The 17,552-nt window shown below is 38.2% G+C and overlaps 1 protein-coding gene across 4 annotated transcripts in view; it reads right to left on the bottom strand.

The window, feature by feature from the left end:
• The window catches only part of msraa (methionine sulfoxide reductase Aa), a 141,798-nt gene that overhangs the window by 119,661 nt on the left and 4,585 nt on the right, over positions 1-17,552 (bottom strand). Inside the window, exons 1-2 of one of the 4 annotated variants that reach the window (XM_087297875.1) lie at positions 11,708-12,520; positions 11,133-11,328 (exon numbers count right to left, since the gene is read on the bottom strand). In XM_087297875.1, coding sequence (XP_087154001.1) covers positions 11,133-11,187 — 55 coding nt within the window. In that variant the 5' untranslated portion in view covers positions 11,188-11,328; positions 11,708-12,520. 4 annotated transcript variants of the gene reach the window in all.

The following is a 17,552-nucleotide window of genomic DNA, read 5'->3' as shown; positions in this document are numbered from 1 at the left end:
AATGAATGAATAAGCGAACGAATGAAAAGAGGAATGAAGGAAGGACCAAATGAATGAAGGCTTCAAGTAAGGACTGAACAAACTAAGGAAGGATGGAACAAACTAATGAATAAAGGAACAAATGAAAGAAGGAATGAACAAACTTTTGAAAGGTCTACTCATACTTTGGAGTAATATTCACAACAGATACATTTACTCGCACAACATTTTTGGGCAAGTAATGGTACTTTCACTTGAGTATGATTTTTCAGTATTCTTTCCACCACTGTATTTTATGGACTAGCTTTATGGATATTTATGGATAATAACAGCATTATGTCTCCTTTTGTGTTCCACTTAAGAAATCATGTCACATAGGTTTGACAAAAACAACAACATTATGACAGAATTTTCGCATGAGCTATAGCTTTAACATGCACAGCTCAGAGAGGTGTTGAGAGATGGCTGTAATATGATGACGGCTATACAATGCAGCCTATTGTCTGCCATAATAATCCCTGCTAAAAGACTTGAGAACCAAATCGCAGTACATACTGTGTTTACATCTGTGAATGATATAGGGCCATGACGGGAAGACAATTTTAAAAGAGAAATCTGAAAACAGAGAGAGTTAGGAGGAGAAAGAGAGAGTGAGAGAGAGAGAGAGAGAGAGAGAGAGAGAGAGAGAGAGAGAGAGAGAGAGAGAGAGATCTCCGCATTGGATCAAAAGTAATTATTCACAACAGGAGGCTGCAGAGTTAATTCGACCAATCAGAAGGAGGGTGGGGGAAGGCTAGAGAGAAGGAGAACGACAGAGATGGAGGAGAAAGGAAGATGAGAAATCAGAAAGAGAAACCGCATCAAACACAGAGCAATGTTTACATGGCCAAAGTGTTCCTCATGCTTGATGTTCAGCTGTGGAATGAAACTGTTCAGTTCATTCCAGTTCAATTGATAATGTCACCATTGGCAACAGCATGTAGTCAAGCACAAGCGCAAGGACTGCCAAGAGAATATCATTCTGTAAAATGCCCAACACTTAATCACTTCCTTTGTCATGGTGATTAAACAAGGCTGTTTGGAATGGTGTCCTAGTGTATTGCTTGCGGCATACTGTGCCGTTCATACTGCACACCGCCCACTATTTCACAAAAAAATGGCAATCCATGATAAGCGCCGCAAATAGTAGTATAATACAACGACATGTGATATCCCATTTACTTTGAGGGTATTACATAAAATGTGACCAACAAAAAATGTTTCATTCTTTCCAGTTTTGTTCATCACTCCACTTCTTTGGAAATAGGCTCACTTTACAACACGCTAAAGTTAAATACTTGAGTTTTACCATTTTTGAATCCGCTCAGCCAACCTGTGGCTGTTTCTCAATATGCGTTCTTCAGCAATCTTGTGTGTAACGTCATAATCAACTGCAACAAAGTTCAGTTCCAAAACAAAGTTCGGTTCCAAAACTCAAGACCACAAGAACGGAGGACGCGTAAATGTTCCCGGATGTGTTCTTGATAGAGGACTCGTCGATGTAGAATTGAACAAAAAAAAACTTGCTTGAGAAGTCACAGCAGTCATTGCGGCAGAAAAAAGGATGCGGGAAGCGCAGCATTTTATACAGATTTATTATTAAAGTTCAGAGATATAACTTAATTGTCTTAGGAGTTTTGGGTGAAAGTAAACATCACCATGAACATCTTAATAAAGGCATAAACACATTAAGGGTGTTTATTTGCTGAAATTCATATTAAAATTTGTTTTATTTGTATTGTGCAGCACATATTTATAAAGTCTTATATATATATATATATATATATATATATATATATATATATATATATATATATATATATATATATTGAAAGGGAAAAAACAATAAATCCTTGTACGAATGCTGTAATGTTTAAATAATTTTCCATTAAAAACGCGTGAAGGTCATGTGACCATCAGGAAGAATGCAGCATCTCATTCCTCACAGGAAGCATTCTGTTCTCACCGTCTCCTGAGTTCGTTCTTCCGAGGACACCTGGCAAGACTGCTCTCCACAAGACGAGAGTCCAATCTTCATGTTCTTGGAATTGAGAAACAGCCTGTGTCTTGGGGCGGGGGTAAACTTTTAGCTTAGCTTAGCATAAATAATTGAATTGGATTAGACCATTATCATCTTGCACATAAAAAAAATTAAGGAACAATCAATAATTAAGTGACTGATGGCATACCACGGCTGCAGCAGGCACAATATTACACAGCACCTGAAAATAGGCCCCTAGCAATGTAACTATTCACTAAGAAAAAAAAAACTCAGCAGACCTGTAACTGTTGTAAACTATAAATACATGTTTTTTACTTTAACATTTCAGTAACTTAAGTACTATGAATTTGTTGCAAATACTTTTTTTTTTACAATTAAATGCTTTATGTATTATCTTGCATGATATTAACAAGAGTTTTTAGATAAGGGTCTTTCTGTGAAACTTTTAAGTACAAATAAGTACAAATTCATTTTATTGAAAATGTAGTATGAGTCTATTTCCAAAGAATGTGGAGTGTTCCCTTAACTTGTTTTGCATTGGTCGGTTATTATCATGTCAATGTCAATGGTAAGTTTTAAACATAGATTTAAAAACAGACAGAGATGAGATCTAATACATAGGAACAGAGCATTCCACAACCTAGGACCAGCTACTGCGAAGGCACGGTCACCTCTGCATTTCAGCCTTGACTTTGGGATACATAACAATCTCTGGTTAGATGACTGAAGAGACCAACCAGGCTGATACTCAAACAACATGTCTGACAGATATGAAGGTTCCAGGTCATTTAGTGATTTAAAAACCAAGAGAAGAATTTTAAAAGTGACACGATAGTGCACAGGCAACCAGTGCAGACACAGATGGTCTTTCAATGTTTTTATGATCTACAATGACTCATGTGGAATAGTAGTAAGAGTCGGTAATCTATTGATTATAATAATGAAGTTAGACATCCATCTTCCTTCTTTACAGTCACTTATTCATCTCACTATTTGGTTTAACACTGGTCTATGTGGCTATCGGATGCTTCCACAACAATTATCAACAGAAGTGTTTGGAATTTTGAAACTTAAAGACAATTGCAGTAAAAAACCCAAATGTAGGACATAAACAAACACAATCATATTATCACTTAAATGTCACTTTCGACAATTTTCAATGATTTCCCTTAAAGTTTTCATTGTTTGCAAGTGTGGGACTAAAAACATTATGGGACTGCAAAAGTGAAGTAGTAAGTTTGATGTGATGGCTTTAATTTAATGTTTTGTCTACCTTTCACCACTAATACATGTTCTTAAAAGACAACTGTCATTCAAACACTGAATTATAATGGTGTTACAAAAATCAATAGTGATGTTATAATTGGTGATGATGTTAATCGTCCCGTTTGTAGTTCCATTTAAGCCGCAGTTGCACTGGACTTTTTGCCCCATAGCGTCAGACCAGAAATGCAAGTTCATGCAACAAGTTTCGCAGGTCGCTGCATTGCAAAGTTTAAGCTTGGTAAACTCTGTAAAATCGTATCACCTGACTGCGTCAGACCAATCGAAGATCAAAACATGACCTCTTTGAACAGAAATTTTAAATATAAACCAATCGATTAATGTCCAATCATCTTGTTTAACCCTGCCTTTTTCGTAGCGCTGTACAACAGAACTTTGCAAGCACAAACTCTAGTGTGACCGCAACATTGGTCATTAATTAGCAGCTGCCTTTTTTACGGTTAAAAGCTTTTAGAAGATTAACCATTGGGTATTGTTGATGTATTTTTCATCCTAGAATAAAAAAAAACACACAACAGATTTCAGACATTTAACTAAAAACAATTACGAAAGGCTGTTCTGTTATAGCTACTGTCCTAAACGTGATTAGTATGACTACCAAACAGACAGGAAAAGATTTTAAAGTTAAGATCTTTCTGTAATACACCCCCAAGAGGGGATTTAGGGACATTATCTTGATATTAACGAGTTAAAAAGCACTGCAAACTAAAATGCTACCAAAATAGCAATGCGATTCCAAACGGATCCAGAGCCCAATTATCAATCAGCTTTTACTCATGCAAGCGATTCAATCTCTTCGACACGAAAAAGCACTTGCATCACAGTATGTTCAGACATCATTACCCAATTTGCTTTAAACCATGCAACATTTTGTACTGGAAGTCCTCCTGAAATAGCAGCATAGACACTACAAGAGTCGTCAGTTCCAGTGATCACAGTATACTGCAACACAGGGCATGTGCGACAGACAGGGTTTTACCCTCCTGCTCCTTTTCTATCATTATAAAGGAAGACAGGATCACTAATGAGCCGGTAACTGGTAGACGTGTGGCCACAGAGGTGAAGGAGTGAGCGAGATCTCTTTGTGAGCGAAAAGGCTTCCTTCTCCCTTCATCTTGCGATTATGTGTCAACATCAAACATGGCGACTAGCGCTCCACACCTGCCCGTCAGTGCAGTCCTTTGGAGCTAAGATTAAAGGGGGTTTTGCTCACCAGAGGCGAAAACAGCGAAATGAAACGCACCGTAGGACCCAGAACACATCATATCTTTAATTCCTTCAGTTCTTTGTTCAGACAAACAGGTGGACTGTTGCGTCCTCGGAGCAAAGAGAGCGAGTCTTTTTACAACCTGCATTAGGAATCCAAACACATTTTCAGAGAGAATTATTTTGATCTCTTGAAACAACCCTTCAAGCTGTGCGATTTGGAATTTATCACACGCGCAGCCGTGAAAGCCAAATCCACCAACTCAATGCGGCGATTTTCATTTTTGCCGTCTTCTTGGACTCGACTGTTCAAAGCGATTCCAACTTCCACCATGTTGCATAAATCACAGCTTTAACAATGAAGATGTTATTGGGCCTATAAAATACAAATACCACTTTGGGAATAATCCCAAGAAGAGAGTGCGAAAGATATTTCAATGGCTGTTTCATATACCCAACAGCACTTCCATTTAAAATCGACATTTGTGATCCACTTATTCTAAATTTTTGTTATGAATAGAGTATATTTATTGCATTTTTATTATGATTTGGAGTTTTTCATAAGACACAATGTCAAACGATGTTAATATTAGGTGAGATTTAGCTCGTGACATCAGGAAAATCAATGTATAGCCAGCATCTAAGAACAATGTAATTTTGACATCCAATAACGATGTCAAATGGCGTGAATATTTGGTTAATTTTATGTTTTTTTGGAAAGTGACCAAAATCCAACGTGGAGCCAGCATCTTAAACCAGGGGTGCTCAGCCCTGTTCCTGGAGATCAACCTTCCTGCAGAGTCTACCTTCCTTAAACCAAAGTCATATTGACATCAAAAACTGACATTTATTTGTTAGGTACGGAAACCAAAATCTAACGTCTGATAGACATAATTGTGGCAATGTCCACACAACATCAAGCTTTAACATGATTAGACACAGATATTTGGTTGATTTTAGGTTGGATGTTGGACAATGACGTCGGCCTGACATTGGATTCTGGTGTCAACCCAACGCAATCTCACGGCAAATCGTAACTTTTTGATTTAGTGGCTAATTCATATGAATTTATACGATCTAATTCGCAAAATTTAGTACGATTTGCTCATCACCCAATGACGGTTAGGTTTATAGCCGGGGTTGGGTGCCAAGCCTCCTTTTTAAAATCATACGTTTTTGTACGACTAAACACGTACAAATTTGTATGAATTAGCCACTTAACAGACAAAACGTACATAAAGTACTTATGTTTCCTCGTGAGATCAGGCTGGTCAACCTGATTTTCATTTCCAAACAAAGTGCAACGTCCCAACAATGTTGGGGTACAATGTCAATCTGACTTCATGTTGACATCCTGTGCCTGCTGGGTGTAATTATACTGTGATATCTTGGTCTTTCAGTTGAAAGACTTCATTTGCTAATGAATGCCAATCATTTACTTCCCTCAGGGCTGTTTTTTATCAAAGTTAATATTTAGCCGCATATTATAACATTAAACTTTTTCAAGGCTTTGTAACATATCATTTTTACGAGGTGGGTCGTTAGCCCAATGCTCAACCCCTAACCTGGAGGATCAGGACATTCACACATACATTATGGACAATTTACCCAATTCACCTATAGTGCATAGACTCCTCTTTAAGTGGGATGTATGTTTTTTTGGTCCACTTTTGGAGCACACTCGAGTGCGATTGCTACAAACAAACAAACACTAGTGCAATTCAACCAAACTAAATAAGGCAAGTGTAAAAACACCCTTAGTCTCTGATTATCAGAGGTCACCACAGCGGAATGAATCACCAACTATTCTAGCATATGTATTACGCAGCGGATGCACTTCCAGCGGCAACCCAGTACTGGGAAATATCCATACACTCTCACATTCACACACACACACTCATGCACTATGGCCAATTTTGGTTATTCCCATTCACCTGTACCACGTGTTTGTGCTGTGGGGAAAACCGGAGCACCTGGAGGAAACCCACGTGAACACAGGGAGAACATACAAACTCCACACAGAAATGCCTGGTCTAGCCAGGACTCAAACAAGCTACCATCTCGCTGGATGACAGTAGACAACGCTACCCACTGTGTCATCGTGTCACCCCATGCCAGTCATTCAGTCTGCTAAAACACTACCATGTTGTGCAATTGATCCAATCGCCTACTACTCAGTAGGTAATGCATTTAAATTTAGATGCACTACTCGGCTGTTAGAAAAGTATGTTCTACACCATATGAATGTGAGCAGTATGAATGGATCTCGGACGCATGTACTACATCCGCCATTTTGCAATCACATGACCTACCCACATCAGTAGCGTCACTTCACTCTCATTCATGAATTCTCTCATCATGGGATAGAGTAGTGTGCATTGGATGCGCACTTCAGAATCTTGCCGGAAGTAGTTGGTCATCCGGGTACTTCTCACATACTGTTTTTCGAACTCTATGATTTCAGACATGCTCTCTCCCGGGAGAGTATGCCAAACAAGCTTTATAATCAATCATCAGCTAAGTGTGAACTCTTGAAACATATTTAGACTACGAGAACAGAATGACAAAGTTCAACTTAACCTTAGTCAAGACCTTGGAATGATTCATATTATTTATCGAAGTTTAAATCTGTGATGAAATATTGCCCAATCATTAAGCCACCACATAACCCAACCGGCATCTTTTATAATACCAGTGACCAACAAATCAGACAGGTCCAACGTCTGCTAAAAGTATAAACACAAGTGCAGTGTGTTGACAGACGCATTCTTAAACAGGGCAAAGAGCATTTGTTGGAGACAGAGGGAGTGTGTAACAGGCATTTTTAAATGGTCTACTTCATCACGACACACTTCTACATTCCCGCATTTGCCAGACAGTTGTGCACATTTATGACTATTTGCATTCGCTGGGAGTAAAAACCATGATCTTGACCTTGAGTTGAAGTACAGGAACATCACGAGTTACTGCCAGATAATGCTTTAAGAAACATAAAGGGCACCGGATTCTCAAGCAATTTACTGACTTGAAGTGGGTCAATGCGATTCACTGAAAACACAACACTGCATTTTACCTCTGGGCTTTGAAAAAAACGTTATTGCTAAAAGCCATGCAAACATATCAGGTTTTCTATAATCTGCAAAGGAAGTTATGAATAATTTACAGACACTGTTTCACATGCATCGTTGAATTCTTCCACTTATTCTACAGCTCAAAAGACAATCCTGAACTGTAGGTTTTTATATATGTATATATAAAGGTTTGGGTTTTGTGAGATTGTTTTGCTTTTAAAGTCTCTTATGCTCAACAATGCAGCATCAAAAAAAACTGAAAAGTACAACATATAATTTAAAGAGGCTATTCAGAAAGAATTCATTCATGACAGATGAGGTCATCATTTATACACTTATAATTGTGTGATTATGAAGTATGTTGGAGACTGTAGACATTACAGATCAAGCTATGCGAGATTTTGAATGAATGACTTTTTTCGCTTGACACAATGTCTTTAGAGTACAGAGTAGTTCGTTAAATTATCATGAACACTGGTCAAGCATTCATGTTGTGTGCCATAAACAGAAGAGAGGCTATCAGGTTGTTTTGTTAAGTAACAAAACTTAACAGTAGGGAAAACCGGAGCACCCGGAGGTGTAAACTCCACACAGAAATGTCAACTGACCCAGCCGAGGCTTGAATCAGCGACCTTCTAGCTGTGAGGCGATCGTGCTACCCACCGTGACACCCTATTGTGTATTCATGAGAGAAAAAATCTGTTACAGTTTTTAGAGCATCATCTCTTGCTCTGTTACATTGAAAATCTGACCTCTGCCTGTTAACTGACTTAACTCACTGCTGTTTGTCCTTTTTTGGATGTGTGGATGTAATTGTTTGTAGTAAATAGGGAGCTCGATGTCACTTCCTTTTGTATCTTCTATTTCGATTGTTTTTATTGATAACCAATTAAGGTATTGAAGTGTATTTTCTTTTCATTTCTTTTGCTGGAAATAGGGAAGCTAAAGAGAATTTGAATTGGTTTTGTTTATTATTTTGGTCTGGCCTGCTCCTAAAGACAAATTGTCTGGGAAAATCATTGTGTAAATAAATCCCTGTAAATTTTCTTGGTAATACTTTATTTTGATGGTCCATTTAAGTATCAGTAGACTGTCTGCTTAATATCTGTTGATACTGCTCTTTCAGCAGACATTTAACTGACTATAAGAAACTTTGCAAGTACATGTCAACTTTGACACCTTAACCATAAACCCAACCTAACAGTCTACTTAGCATCTAATGAAAATTAGTTGGCATGTAGATGCTATGTAGTTAAATTCAACAAACGGACCAAAAATATAAAGTGTGACCATTTTCTTAAGCAGCGTTATGCGAGCAGCCTTCCCTTTCATGTTATGTCCTTACTTCTAGTTATGGTGTGGCACTATACAAGCAGTAGAAATACAGCAAAACATGTTGAGCAGTCAATCAGATTTCCAATACTTCCAATACCAGTACTTCAATGGGTTCATCTGTGCTTTACAGCAGTAGCAGTAGTACATTTTTTATCTCTAGTTATTAAAAAAGTACTATCCAACACCACAAATAAGCTTTAAATAAGCATTTCCAAATGCCAGATGAATAAGGTTGTTCAGTTAGATCCATCCAGGTGGTATATGAGTAATTTTGTTGATAATTAATAATTATTTTTTACAACGTAATGGAGAGTTTCCAAATGGCATTTTGCAGTTGCCCAAGCAGCTGTTCTGAGGTGCTGATGGTGGGAAAAAAAACTTTCTACTTCATAAATCAATCACAAAATGGCACACAAAACAGCAAAGAGATGTTCGATTTGGATCCATCTTCAAAGGTCAGAAATACTATTAAAAATGAAACATCCACATGTTTAAAATTCCACCAAAGAGAGCTTAGGTCTTTGCTAGGAAAACAAAAAGGATTTTTCAGAAAACCATAACATGAAACTATAATGCCAAACACCACAATGCACCTGTTCTATCAGCCACGGACACCTGTCTTGTGATGAAACACATCTGGCAAAATCATCCTGGCACAGAATCAACAAAATCTCGCTCTGCCTCTTCTGTGTTCTTGCCCTTTTCACAGTTATTAACTGGAAGCCTGCCGATGCAGCCAGAATCCTAGTGCAATACCAATGAGCAAAGCCAATGTGTGAGAGATAGAAACTTGGTGGATTAGTATAAAAGTTGCTCAGAGTCAGTAAAGAAAGTATGACTTGGTTATTTCAGAAAAGAATTAGTATATGGTCTTTCAAGGAGATATCATACACACCTCATGTCCTGATAAATATTAACTAATAATAAAAACTGCAAACCGTTCTACACTGAAACTATTTATATGGGCTGAATTTAAAAAAGCAAATTAAAATTGAATATTGCTAAACTTAATTTGTTTAAATTCAGCTCATATAAATTGTTTGCAACCACTTGCCTTAAATAAAAATTAGCAAATCCAATGAATCGTTTTTTTCAGTGTACAAAGTAATTAATTAATTCATTTATTCATTTTCCTTCGGCTAAGGGTGCTTTCACATCTGTGGTTCGGTTTATTTGGTCTGGACCAAGGGCAAAAAAATTATACATTGTAGCATATCTCTGCCATTTTTGGGTCCTTTTCCCACCACACTGACTGCTTTGGTGCGAACCAGTAAAAAAAAATATATATACAGTCATGTGACAAAATCCATATCACTCATTGGCCAGATGTAATTAAACTTATTTCCTAAACTGCATTTCGATTGGTCAAAATTAACGTGCGGGAAAATGCCAATGGAACTCCCACAATTAAACAAACCGGCAGACACAAAATGTCGTTTTTTACCATGGCAGGAAGACTGGCTGATTGTATCCCTGGTCATAGCATACTATATGATTTATAAACATCACTTTAGACAAACAATACATTTCGAGAACGAAGCACGGCTGCAGCTGGAAAACAACGTTTTAATGAATTGCAAACGGCGAAGGCCCATCGTAAGTCACTTCAGGAGGAGGCATGAATTAATTTAGCTAAACTGTGACATGGTCATTTTCTGAAAATATTACCAACGATCCATCAGGTAATGTTCTTCCCTCTCTCTCTATTTAAAACTGTTGGTTAAGCGCTGTAAACAAATACATTTCCTCCACACCCCATAAGATGGGACAGCGCATCGGACTACAGCAGCTGGATTAGTCCAAAAAGGCACAGTACCTTTTGAGGTTGGGTCTGTTTCAGTTCGGATCATGTTCTTATCACAAAAGACCACTCCAAGGTTTGTTTGAAAGTGTACCGAGATCACCTCTTCAAGAAGGTCTCGGCACGCTTTTTTGGTCCGCTTTTGGTGCGCACTCGAGTGCGATTGCTACAATCACACTAGCCCTCTAACTCCAGTGTGATTCAACCGAACTAAATAAAGCAGTTGTGAAAACACCTGATTATCAAACCACCACAGCAGAATGAACCACCAACTATTCCAGCATATGTTTTATGCAGCAAATGCTCTTCCATCCACAACCCAATGCTTGGAAACACCCATACACTCTCGCATTCTCACACACACACACACACACACACACACACACAACAGCCAATTTTAGTTTCTCCAACTCACCTCTAGCGCAAGTCTTTGGACTGTGGGGAAAACGGAGTACCCAGAGGAAATCCATGCCAACATTGGGAGAACATGCAAACTTCACACAGAAATGCTAACTGACCCAGCCGGGACTCAAGCCATCGACCTTCTTGATGTGAGACGAGTGCTAACTGAGCTGAGACACTGAGCTACCGTGCCACCCCAAAAAGTAATTCTTTAGCAAGAAAAAAAAATAAAAAATCTTAATGACTAACATAACTATCAGTCTTAAAAGGATAGTTCACCCAAAAATGACATTTGTGTTGAATTCAGTTGAATTATTCACCTTAAAAGTAATTCCAAACCTTTAAGAATTTCCATGGTGAACATGAAAGAAGATATTCTGAAGAATGTTGGAAAGCCAATGATTGTAGAGGAAGACAAATATTGTTCAAAATATTTTCTTAACTTATATCTTATGCGATCTTCAGAAGTAATGAAGTCAAACAGGTTTGAAACAAGCAAGTATGGTGAAACAACTTTAATTTGGTGTGAACTATCCCTTTAATAGGAGTCAAAACTGCATTATTTGGCTTGAAAGAAACACCACTTACAGATGTTAGGAAATTAACATTCAGGCCTTCTTTGTACTCCAGACATTCGCTGACCACAAACTTTGAAAACCAAAAAGGCTGACCAACAATCCATCTTTGGCAAAAATCACCTCAATATCTCTTTTGTAATACCCATTGAAATGCAAAAGTCTTAGTTTTCTGGAAACCTAAGACTCCCCCCCACAAAAAAAGAGATAAAAATAAGAAAATTGTAGTTGAGGACAGTTAGAAAGTCACCTAACTTTCTCTTCCAAGACAAAAAAACATCCATTTCCCACTTGAATGCAGCGTCTTCACTCTGGCCCATAGTTTTAGAAGTTATGATAGTACAAACAAAACTTTGTAGTCCAATCGTAGAGGCACAAACTTTTCTGGCACGCGCTGTTTATTCTTTCAGACATTCTCCTCAAATAGTGAAGCCATTAGTGAGAACGTAAACAAGTCAGATGCATCTTGACTCGTGGCTAAGATAACAAAGACCCTTGAAGACGCATGGTCATCTCTTGGAGCAAACAACTTCAGTCCAGTCCAAAAAATGTAGCACAAATTCTTCAAAAAAAAAAAAAGAAAAAAAGTCAAAAATACAACTACACCGTACGCCCTCATTGCCCTAGCTTCCTGCAAATATATAATGCAGTTTTCTTTTTAGGGTTTGAGTTTTTAGCACTGAAGCTGAGCTCCTGCACTCGGGGTATTTTTGATTTCCTTTGCGCAAAAGCTGAGCAAACAGACAAAGAGAGCTGCGATAGTACCCTGCCAAATCTCGCATGGGCTTTTTTTCTCTCTTCCATTCCTCTCCTTCTCCGTGCTCCTGCACTCCCGGTGTGGCAACTTTCCCGAAAAACCCTGGCGGAGCTCCAGCCTGTGTCTGCTCGTCTGGGCCCTCCTCCTCATCGTCTCCCCCCAAAAAAGCAGCAATTTAGGCAAATTGATCAAAACGAATCTCAAATTAATTTCTCTTCTCTGCCATTCCCTGCCACCTCCATCCAGATTTGATCCCCCCTCCTCCCTCGCCAGATGCACAGACATGAGGACATGGGAATGTCTGTCATCACATTCTCGCCAACGTCCCTCCTTCATGCGCTCCACTCGAGAGTTGCTCTGTGTTTTACCTATAGTCACTTTCAAATGTGTCCTAGCAGGAAAAACTCTGCTGCTGTTCTTCTTTTCAGTGCCACAATCATTCACTACCTGCCAAAACAGCACCTCCTGTGTTACTGCTGCCATTTTTGGGGACATTACAGTGATCCTGTGCCAAATCAGGACAGTCCCAAGGACGCACTTCATTTGAAAAAAAAAAAAACATCCTCCCTTCCAAATGATTTATACAAATGCACTGCAGTAAACTGCTGTGATTATTTGGCAAATGAACAGCTAGTGCAGAGAATATGAATGCAGTTTATCTACACTCACTGGCCACTTTATTAGGTACACCTTACTAGTACCCCGTTGGACCCACTTTTGCCTTCGAAACTGCTTTAATCCGTTATGACATGGATTCAACAAGGTACTGGAAATATTCCTCAAAGATTTTGGTCCATATTGACATGATAACATCACAGTGGCTGCAAATTTGTCAGCTGCACATCCATGATGCGAATCTCCTGTTCCACCACAACCTGAAGAAGCTGTATTGGATTGAGTTCAGGTGACTGTGGAGGCCATTGGAGTACAGTGAACTCATTGTCATGTTCAAGAATGGGCCCAAAGTGTGCCAAGAAAATATCCCCCACACCTTTACACCACCACCACCACCACTAACCTGAAACATTGATACAAGACAGAATGGATTCATGCTTTCATGTTGTTGACGCCACATCTTGACCATGTCTACATGCCTAAATGCATTGAGTTGCTGCCATGTGATTGGCTGATTCGAAATTTGCGTTGACAAGCGGTTGGTTGGACAAATGTAGCTCTAATAACTGGTCATCTTTGAGAGGTGCAAATGTAATCTCTGATGTAGTTGTGGTTAATGCTTGGGACAAAGCAAACACGGAACATGTTTAATAGCAAAACATCCTTATTAGAGATGTGTTCAAGCAATCAGCTATTTTTCTTTTTCTTCTGTATCACCTAGTCAAATCACTATTTGAATTACGCAAATTAATTTGCCTTTGCGTATTTGCTGCCTGGCAATAATGAAACACTTTTACGCTGAACCAATATATTTGCTTCTTGTTAAGGTCAAGCATTCTGCTGGATTTGCTGTTAATTAAAATTGTATTAAAATCTCAAGTTAAACAATACATATGCATGTATAGTCACAAATGTCTATTAATATTTGCCAAGTAGAAGTTTCATTTCTTTTTTTTCAACTTAGTCCCTTTATTAATCTGGGGTCACCACAGCGGAAAGAACCACCAACTTATCCAGCATATGTTTTTTGCAGAGGATACCCTTCCAGCAGCAACCCAATACTGGGAAACACCCATACACACTCATTTACACACATACACTATGGACAATTTAGCTTACCCTATTCACTTATAGCGCATGTCTTTGTACTTATGGGAAACCCGCGCAATCACCGGGAGAACATGCAAACTCCACACAGAAATGTCAACCAACCCAGCCGAGGCTCAAACCAAACAGAAGTTTAAATGTGTTAAATGTATTTGTGTTTGACATTAATAGTAGATATTTTTTAAGAATGTTGAACATTGAAACCTAGTTACTCTTTTCGATGAGGCTAAAATGCCTTCAGAAGTATTTGGCAATACATTTAAAAAAAAAAGGATTTTAAGTCATGATTGTATGTACGCATAGGTGTGTGTGTGTGCATGCAATTTAATTCACAAAAGTGATCATACTAAATTGTATTATGTTGTAAATTATTAAAACTTGTTAAAAATACATAAAAACCTAAGTATAAAGATTTAAGTAGTATTTTGGGACTTAAACAGGGTCTTTTAATACGTCATCAATCATTGATTCGTTTCCAAATATTCCCCACAGGGGTTATTTTTAAACATACACTGTAAAATAAAATATCCAAAATTAGCAGTTTTCCATATTTTGGGATTCATGTTTTAATTTTTCCCAGTTTATTCATGTTTTGATCTTTTCCTGATCTTTCTTCCAACAACTTTTAACTTTGAAAAAAACTAAAACGTTACATTTTTAATACACTGTAAAACCCAACAGTCAACTTCATCAAATGAAATGACTGTAGTTAACTCAAAATTCACTGAAAGTTAATTCTACTCATTTGAAAAGAGTTTTGAGGGGCTCCGGGGGCTCCGGGTGCTCCGGTTTCCCCCACAGTCCAAAGACATGTGGTACAGGTGAATTGGGTAGGCTAAATTGTCCGTAGTGTACGAGTGTGTGAATGTGTGTGGATGTTTCCCAGAGATGGGTTGCGGCTGAAAGGGCATCCGCTGTGTAAAAACTTGCTGGATAAGTTGGCGGTTCATTCCGCTGTGGCGACCCCAGATTAATAAAGGAACTAAGCCGACAAGAAAATGAATGAATGAATGAAAAGAGTTTTGAACTCAGTGTTGAAAATAGTGAGTTAATTAAATACCTCATTACTTTAACTTAAATGGAGTAATGGAGATTTTTTTTAGCTCAAATGATTTGTAGCAATCAGTTTCCTCAAACGATTTGAGTTGCCTTAACTTTTTGGGTTTTACAGTCCTCAGTTGGTTTGATTTTTCTTCATTTATTGGGTTTTACTGTGCTCAAATTGCTTCATTTACTCAAATGGATTAGGTTCACAGTACTCATTAGCATTAGTTTTTGAATTTATATGAATAAATTTAAATTGAATTTTTGGGGGTTTTACAGCGAGTTTAAAGTGATATTGACTGGGATGGTGTTGTATAAACAATGATACAAACCTGCCAGTACATTTTCTGTTATTTTACAGATTTATTGCTCTATAAATTATTGCCTATCCATTATATTATTTAAGATTACCAAAATGTCATAAAAGTCACTTTGTTAAACTGCAGAGTTGAATTTTCAACATCAAAAGTCGACAGAGCAGAGCTCAAGCTCCCATAATGCAATTCACAACCATAAATTAACTAAAAAAAACATGTGCATCACAAAATACAGAAAATGTTAATCAACAGATATTCTTTACAGTTTACCGTTACACTGACATTTCAGCATGCATCTTCTGAAAATCCCTATTAAAATGTATAACTTTTCATTAAGGGTGCTCCAATCAGGAGTTTTGCAGGCAATACTGAGTACCGATTCCTTGTCATGATGGTCGGCCAAGTACCAATTCTAATGCTTCAAGCTTTAGGATGCATAAAGCAAATTTTCCCTCTAAGTATGATACTTAAGTGGAGATATCTCCTTACCTAATAGAATAAATGAAGGATTTTCAATATAATCCCTTATACTTGTCTCTTATAACTGTTTAATGTGCACATGTCATGGTCAGAAGCAGCTTCACAGAAAATAATAGATAAAACAGTCAAAAACACAGAACTTTCTGTTTTTAATTATGTAAAAAGGCTCAAATACATGCAAGGCCATTGCAATATTTTGCTCTCCAACTAGCACATCTGTGAGCACAGCTCTTATGCACAGGACAACCTCACAGCAACTCGATAGACAGGGATGTGTGTACTAGAGATATCTTTACTGTACTACTCATCTAACCTAACAAATGTAAAGCTTAAAACATCACTGTGCCTCTCGCAATCTGTTCTCTATAATTCACTCTTATCTCCATGATTTTCAGGGTGTTTTATCTAATTCAAAACACCTGCGATCAGTTCATGTAATCGGCAAGTACTGATCGAGTCATAAAATGTGATTATCGGCCGATACCGATCTCCTGCCGAGAGATCAGAGCATCCCTACCAATCATTATAATGTAATAATTCTAATGTATTAGTAAAAAAGTTCAATAAAGGGAGTGCACACTTTAAATGGCAAAAGAGAACTCCAAGTACAGAACTTGAACGTCATGGCGCAGTTCCCTCCACACCTGAGCTGAGCGCCCAAAAAGTTGAGTGAGAGCTGCCGGTGTTCAAAGAGATGTGGCGCTGCCCCGAGCTCTGATCTCATTCTTCCATCTGTTCTGTGGTCTGTAACCTTCAACCAGGTTCATTACATCTTCAAAGCGAGACACGCGTGTGTCAGTGGTGCAGAGTGTTACCTGGCAACCTGCCAGCCCCGCGCCGGAGTCCCGTTGCCAAGGGGAAGCCTTGAGATAATCAGTTCACTGCAGTCTGAAGGGGTGGATCCCCGCATGGGCGCTTCATGCCATTGCACTGAACGCCAATGTGAGTCGCATGTCAAGCAGCTTGCGGATGCTCCTGAGAGCGAGGCATTGCAGACACGTTATTGTTGCACTAAGAAACTTCTACACTGAAAAAAATGATTCATTGGATTTACAATTTTTTTTTAAGGAAAGTAAGGAAAACAATTTATATGGGCAAACAATTTAAGTTGAACATTACAAGATTTATTTGTTTAAATTCAGCTCATATAAATTGTTTGCAACTACTTACCTTAAAAAAATTTAGTAAATCCAATCAATAATTTTTCTCAGTGTAGGGCGTTACAACAATAAGCTATCCTCTGCTGCTCTAAAGATCCCTTTACAACTCCACAGCTGTCCAATTTATATGAATGCAGATGCAATATCTGCAAAACAAAAAAGGGAAAGGGAATATCCACTCTGATCTGCTGCTGGGATGATGGGACAAGGTGTGTGGCTGTATAGCCCAGGGCTGGTAGCCAGAAAATTGCAAGTTTGACCTCCGAGAGAGACTAACCTTGTGTTATCACTCTTGTGCCCTTGAGCAAGTCAAGTAATTTGCTCCAAAAGGGACAGTTTTCTTGAAAATGAAAATTATTACACCTGCCAATATATGCT

Source organism: Danio rerio, chromosome 20 (assembly GCF_052040795.2).
Source record: "Danio rerio strain M-AB ecotype USA chromosome 20, GRCz13ab, whole genome shotgun sequence".
NCBI classification, from domain to species: domain Eukaryota; kingdom Metazoa; phylum Chordata; class Actinopteri; order Cypriniformes; family Danionidae; genus Danio; species Danio rerio.
The sequence above is the reverse complement of the archived record's forward strand: the minus strand, read 5'-3'. Positions and strand labels throughout refer to the sequence as shown.